Consider the following 7,031-nt stretch of genomic DNA (forward strand, 5'->3'; position numbering starts at 1 on the left):
TCAGTTTTCAGCTGTTCCTCGCCGTGGTGCTGATCCGTTTTCCGACGAATCTCACCGGCGTTCCTGGTCGTTTCAGCACGCCATACTTGTTCCAGTAGATGCACAACTACACCCTCTCTCTTTTGGTCGTCGAATCAACCAAAACGGTGCAGTAACGACTTCGCCATCGTCGACCGAAGTTTGGACCAGATAACAGTTTCAGTTCCGGTTTCAGTTACGCGTAGACACGGGCTCAGTTTCCGAGGATCACCGACGATGCTACACTGCTCCGTTTTCAACCAACCTTGTACCATTTGAAACCTGGCACATTTCTCTTTCTCAAATTGTTGACAAAATCTCAAAACAGCGCAGAGATTCGTCGCGGCACCCACTTTAAAAATAGTGCAGCGATACTTCTCCAGAATCTGCACTGTAACGCTTTTCAGTTTTCAGTGTCAAAATTTCAGTTATCCTTTGCTTACCCCCATATGTTGCCTGAACCCTGTGTGTGTACATAACCTTCACAGCAGCACATTGGTACCGCTCCTTTGCTTCTACCAGGGCGTCCTGGGTTCAAATCCTTGCCGACACAGGATTAAAATCCCTTTTTGCAAAACTGCTGTTCATCAAATTTTTGCCCCTGCCTACTTTCAAACGTTTTAAAATTGCATTTTCCAAAATTCAAATCACACAAACTTTACATGCTGGAGTATCAGAAAAACATGATCTATCCATCTATTAATTTTGTTTCAACTTTTGAACAACTAAAATTGTGCCATTTTCAAATCTGGACTAAAATTGATAATTGATGCATAGATCATACCTTCCTTTCTACAACTTCGAATTTGACAAACTTTATATCGAAATGCATCAGAAAAGTGAGAGTAATTCAAATTTAACATTGTCATGCATCATTGGCATCATCTCTGAATTGTCCAAATTAATTATGCAACATGAAGAAAAACTATATGTGAGGGTGTTTATCAATTCATGTGAATTATGAGCACCCCATTTAATTTTGCCATGCACATATCATCTTGCCATGTCATCATGCATCATATTGCGCATTGCATTTAATTGTATTGATTTGTGCCCTACTCTTCTTGTATGTGCTATTTGGTTCTTCTCGAGTAGACGCCGACGCAGAGCAGTACGAGCAGGAGTACGAGCACCCCCTGGAGGATCGTGTCGGTGCTTCTACCTCTGATCTGACAGGCGAGCCCACCCCTTCACCTATTTTACTTTTACATGCTCTTTTGATCTATTGCTATCCCTATGTTGCGATTCTGTTGTGTCACGTGTCCTATCCACCTGTTACCTATATGTCCGAGATACACCTCCTCGCCATACATATTGTTTGTTGTTTGCCAGCTTTGCGAGTCGTAGGCGAGTTTAGGGTTTTTTGTTGATATCTCGAAATGTTCGGGATATCTTGTTGGGATGTTGACACATGTACTACCTTTTCGAAAATGAAGTGGATAATTTTTGCTACAATTAAAATTGATAAGGGTTATAATATGCAGAGGCATCTGTGAGCCCCTTTGCGAAAGCATCGGAACTTTGACTTGCTAATGTCCCCTAGGACCCGAGTTCTTGTTATCTGTTTCTAAGACTGAGCGCGCTAACCACTCGTGGGAGGTTTTATCGTGACCCCCCATCACCCATTACCATTTCTCAAGTCTGTTGAAAAGGGGGCCACAACCTTGGTTTTATTTGCCTATGCCATGTATGCCATGCTTTACTTACTGTTGCCTTCGGGTGTTTATTACTGTTGCCTTCGGTTGTTTATATTCTGTACTGTACCCCGCGGAACGTTTAGCGAAGCGTGTGGTTCGCACGCCTAGCCGTTAACGCAAACCCTGAGTCCGCATCGGAGTACGGCCGAACTTCGTTTCGGGTAGCTTAGTCGGGTGGCCCCCCTAGACTTTCTTGTTGATTTGGGAACGGTCGTGTTGTGAGACTCCGCGCTTGTCTACGCGGGTTCGAGCATGCGTGTATGGTAACATTGGTGCACCCCTGCAGGGTTAAATCTTATCGATAAGCCGTGTCCGCGGTTATGGACGACTTGGAACTGGTTAACTCGATCATAGAACAACCTACACCTAAAGATGTCGCTAATAACTTGCTAATTATTTGCGTAGTAAGTTAGCCCTATTATAATGGAATGGATATAAAATTGTCAACTGTGTGAGTGCCTTGTTAGTACCTCTTGGCTAAGGGGGATCGCACTGGCTGGGTTGTTGTTTGCAGAGTATAGAACTGCTAGATTATGCGCTCTCTCACCTTCTCTATTAGACGGATGTTGTAGCGTGTCTCTATTGGTTAGTGCTTTGCTGTCGCTAAACTCCACATATAGCCGGGCGAAGTTTACACCGCCCACCAGCAAGCATAGCTGGTCTTGTCTCGCAAGTACGTGCCAACGGTACTTACCCTCGTTTTTCTCCCTCTTTTTCCGGAACACGCTTTTCGACAAACAGGTACGACAGATGATGAACAGTGCGCAGGTGGCTACTTTGTCGAGTTCACGGACGACGACTTCGTTGCGTAGCAGGATCGTTCCTAAGGCAGCAGCCTGTGGCTTGTTGGTTATGGGAACACCGCTTGATTATCTTCAGGACTCTTAGTCCCATTTGGTTCTTGTCCACGAGACTATTTGGCTATCTTATGTATGATGTACTGATGGGATATGTTTCCCTATTGAGTGTCATTTGGATCTTGCTCATTAGAGCGTTGCTATATATATGAACCTTATTTCCATCTTTTGTGTCGTACATAGTCATGTTGTGATATTCAAGCTGTATTCTACCCTTGTATCCTGTGCACAGTGTGTGTATGTGTGAAGTGCACAGGAAGGTGAAGCACTCAGGCCTGGAAAGCCTACCGTGAGCCTTTGAGGTGGGTGTTGTGTGCATGGGCGTGTCGAGCTGTTGCTTGGCCTACCCATATGCTTGGGAATGCGAGGCGACCTCACGGTCCTTTGTAGTGACCTCATGCACATAAACCCCTCTTACATGCGCGCTCTGGGTTTTCCTACTCCTGGGGCTTACAGACTTGGTATCAGAGCAGGACTGCCTTTAGGAGCCCTTTGCAGCGGACGAAGTTGTGTCTAGAAACTCATATTTTATTAGCTACATAGGAAAAATTGTGCGCGAGAGTAGGAATTCTGCTTTTATTTCTTACCCCACCCACCCTTCCTCTGGTAAGGACGTGCAACAGTTTTACTCTATTCTTATCTTGTTTCATCTAGGTTTGGACGTGTTTCTGGGAAACCATAGTGCCATAGGGAAAATTATTTTGAAATTTTTTCTGTACTATGGTTGCTTCATTATCATCCTTTTGTCAATCTCCACATATAATCTTTTCATTTGCAATTGTTAGTATTTTCATGCTAACATGGTCTTTCGTTGTTCCGTTCTTTGTCTTGGTTCATCTGTTGTTAAGGCGCAACCCACCTACGATGCCTCGTCTGAAGGTTTTGTTTCCCGCCCTCCCACCCTCTTTTTGTTCCACGGAGATCTCAAGTTCAGCAAAAGTTCTGTTTTCAGCTTTACAAGACTAATGGTTCCTCGTCCTTCCATCAACCCTTTCTCTCTACGATTCTGTTTGATCTTTGGAGCGTCACATTCTTTCATCTCTCAAGTTTCGCACATGCACGAGTTTGTTGTGTTTTTCTTGCCATCTAATCTCGTGGTTCACTCTCCCGGAGGACAAATGATATCTTCGAAGATAAGCCATGGTAACCAAATTCAAATTGGAAACCATATCTTTATCGCCTCCTTGGTACTCCTTCGAAACTCTGGCATTAATGTCATCCTTGGCATGGATTGGTTGAAGGCCAACAAAGTTGTCATTGATTGCGCCACGCATTCAGTTTCTCTTCCTACTTCAACAGGATTCTTGACCTATACACCTTCCCAAACACCTTCCGTTCAGCTCTTTGCTTTGAATCCTAGTTCTCGTCCGGAGCTTGCGTCGATACCGGTGGTTTGCGACTTTCCTGATGTCTTTCCTGAAGAACTTCCAGGTATGCCACCTGACAGGGCTGTTGAGTTCGTCATTGAACTAGAGCCTGGAACAGCTCCTATCTCAAAGCGGCCATACAAAATGGGTTCCAATGAGTTGGCTGAACTCAAGAAGCAGCTTGATGAGTTGCAAAAACTTGGTTTCATTCAGCCAAGCACTTCTCCATGGGGATGTCCTACCATCTTCGTCAAGAAAAAGGATAAAACTGATCGATTGGTGGTTGACTACCGCCCTCTCAATGAGAAAACGATCAAGAATACATATCCTCTTCCTCGCATCAATGAGCTCTTTGATCAGCTTGCGGGTGCAACTGTGTTCTCTAAGATGGATTTGAGAAGTGGTTATCACCAAATCAAAATCCGCAAGGAGGATGTACCCAAGACAGCCTTCAAAACTCGTTATGGTCTCTACGAATACACCGTCATGTCCTTTGGCCTCACTAATGCTCCTGCCACTTTCTCTCGGTTGATGAACTACATTTTCATGGAGTACCTCGACAAGTTTGTGGTAGTCAATCTTGATGATATCCTTGTCTACTCCAAGTCCAATGAGGAGCATGAAGAGCATCTTCGCCTCATCCTCCTGAAGCTTCGTGAACACCGTCTCTATGCCAAGTTCTCCAAGTGTGAATTTTGGCTTCCTCAAGTCGTCTATCTTGGCCATGTCATTTCGGGAAAAGGCATTGCTGTCAATCCTGAAACCGTCAAGGCGATCGTTGAATGGCTTCCTCCGAAGAATGTCAAGCAAGTGAGAAGTTTCCTCGGTTTGGCAAGTTACTGCCGCCGCTTTGTTGAGAATTTCTCCAAGATCGCCAAGCCTCTTACCGATCTCCTGAAGAAAGACAAGAAGTTCCTTTGGTCTCCTCAATGTCAAGAAAGCTTTGATCTCCTCAAGCAGAAGCTCACTTCCACACCTGTCCTTGTTCTTCCAGATACTTCTAAACCTTTCCAGATATTCTGTGATGCCTCTCTTCATGGTCTAGGTGCTGTCCTCATGCAAGAACGTCAAGTTGTGGTGTATGCTTCTCGTCAGTTGAAAAAGCATGAACTCAACTATCCCACACATGATCTTGAGCTTGCAGCCGTGTTACATGCTTTAATAACATGGCGCCAATACTTGTTGGGCAACAAATGTGAGATCTTCACCGACCACAAGAGTCTCAAATACATCTTCACACAACCCAACTTGAACCTCCGTCAAACGAGATGGATGGAAACCATCAAGGACTTTGATCTGTCTATCAGCTACACTCCAGGGAAAGCTAATGTCATGGCTGATGCCCTTAGTCGCAAGTTCTATTGCAACAATCTCATGATTCAAGAAAGTCAACCTGCTCTTTATGAAGAATTCAGGAAATTGAATCTTGAGCTTGTTCCCCAAGGCTACCTTGCAAACTTGGTGATCACGCAAACTCTTGAAGATAAGATCCGAAAAGGACAGTTGCGAGATATTTGCAGCAAGAATATCAAAGAGAATATGCACAAACCCAAGTACAAGTCTTTCTCTCTCGACGATCAAGGAACTCTCTTCTTCCAAGGTCGTTTTGTTGTTCCGAATGATCCAGACCTGAGAAACCTCATTCTCAAGGAAGCTCACGACACTCCTCTTTCTATCCATCCTGGCAGCACAAAGATGTACCTCGACATCAAGTCTACCTATTGGTGGACTAGGATGAAAAGGGATGTTGCTCGCTATGTCTCAGAATGTGATGTCTGTCGCCGTGTCAAAGCAGAACATCAGAGACCTGCCGGTGTCCTCCAACCCCTGAAAATTCCTGAGTGGAAATGGGATAAGATTGAGATGGACTTTGTGACTGGTTTTCCAAAGTCTCGGAAAGGCAATGATGCTATCTTCATGGTGATTGACCGTCTTTCTAAGGTTGCTCACTTCCTTCCTGTCAAAGAAACAATATCTGCTAGTCAGTTGGCTAAGCTCTACACTGCAAAGATTGTTTCTCTTCATGGTGTTCCCTTGGAAATAAGCTCTGATCGCCGAAGTATCTTCACTTCCAAGTTTTGGGCAAGCTTTCAGAAAGCTATGGGAACTAATCTGCTCTTCAGCACCGCTTACCATCCGCAAACGAGTGGGCAAGTCGAAAGAGTCAATTAGATTCTCGAGGACATGCTCCGTGCCTGTGTTATCTCCTTCGGCATGAAATGGGAAGAATGTCTTCCATTCGCTGAGTTCTCTTACAACAACAGCTATCAAGCCAGTTTGGGCATGGCACCCTTCGAAGCTCTCTATGGTCGCAAATGCAGAACACCTCTGAACTGGTCTGAAACTGGTGAAAGGCAAATCTTTGGCCCCGATGTCATCAACGAGGCTGAAGAAAAGGTGTGAATCATTCGTGACAATCTGAAGATAGCACAATCTCGGCAGAAAAGCTATTATGATAGCAAGCACCGTGATATGTTATATCAGCCTGGTGATCAAGCCTACCTTCATGTTACTCCTATGAGGGGCACTCATCGCTTCGGTATCAAAGGCAAGTTGGCGCCAAGATACATTGGTCCCTTCAAAGTTCTAGCAAAGCGTGGTGAAGTCGCTTACCTTCTTGAACTCCCTGAGAAGCTCTCCAAGGTGCACGATGTCTTCCACGTGTCACAGCTCAAGAAGTGCTTCAAAGATCCGTGCCGTGCAGTTGATCACGAGTCCATTGACCTCCAAGAAGATCTCTCATACAAAGAGCATCCCGTTCGGATTCTTGATGAAGCTGAACATCGAACTCGCAACAACTCTGTCAAGTTCCTCAAGGTGCACTGGTCGCACCATTCTGATAAAGAAGCAACTTGGGAGCGGGAAGATCAACTCCGTTAGTGTACCCGTCCTTTTTCTCTTCTTCCTGAGAATCTCGGGGCGCGATTCCTTCAAGGGGGGGCGTTTGTAACATCCCAAGAGTAATACCTAGACCCCTTTGTACTTTTCTTGCATTGTTATCATCTCATCATGTTGCATTCATGCATATCACCACCTTTGGTTTTTATAAAATTGCATTTGATTCTTGGTTTTCTTTTGTTTGCTTGTTGTTC

At 44.8% G+C, this 7,031-nt stretch overlaps 1 protein-coding gene across 1 annotated transcript; it reads left to right on the forward strand.

Moving 5' to 3' along the window:
* The first annotated feature begins 3,798 nt into the window (after nucleotides 1–3,798).
* On the forward strand, nucleotides 3,799–6,819 carry LOC139838011 (uncharacterized). Its single transcript, XM_071827362.1, has 4 exons — nucleotides 3,799–4,342; nucleotides 5,258–5,651; nucleotides 6,204–6,336; nucleotides 6,424–6,819. The coding sequence occupies exons 1-4, from the start codon at nucleotides 3,799–3,801 to the stop codon at nucleotides 6,817–6,819; spliced, it is 1,467 nt and encodes a 488-aa protein (XP_071683463.1).
* The last annotated feature ends 212 nt before the right edge of the window (nucleotides 6,820–7,031 follow it).

This window comes from Lolium perenne, chromosome 3 (assembly GCF_019359855.2).
Source record: "Lolium perenne isolate Kyuss_39 chromosome 3, Kyuss_2.0, whole genome shotgun sequence".
Classification (NCBI taxonomy): domain Eukaryota; kingdom Viridiplantae; phylum Streptophyta; class Magnoliopsida; order Poales; family Poaceae; genus Lolium; species Lolium perenne.

What these genes read in the sequence shown, in the direction of transcription:
- LOC139838011 (XM_071827362.1), top strand. Translation starts at nt 3,799, where the DNA reads ATGGATTGGTTGAAGGCCAACAAAGTTGTCATTGATTGCGCCACGCAT. An exon ending in AAGATGTACCTCGACATCAA is followed by an intron (nt 5,652 to 6,203) that starts GTCTACCTATTG and finishes TTACAACAACAG; the next exon opens with CTATCAAGCCAGTTTGGGCA. An exon ending in TCAACGAGGCTGAAGAAAAG is followed by an intron (nt 6,337 to 6,423) that starts GTGTGAATCATT and finishes ATGTTATATCAG; the next exon opens with CCTGGTGATCAAGCCTACCT.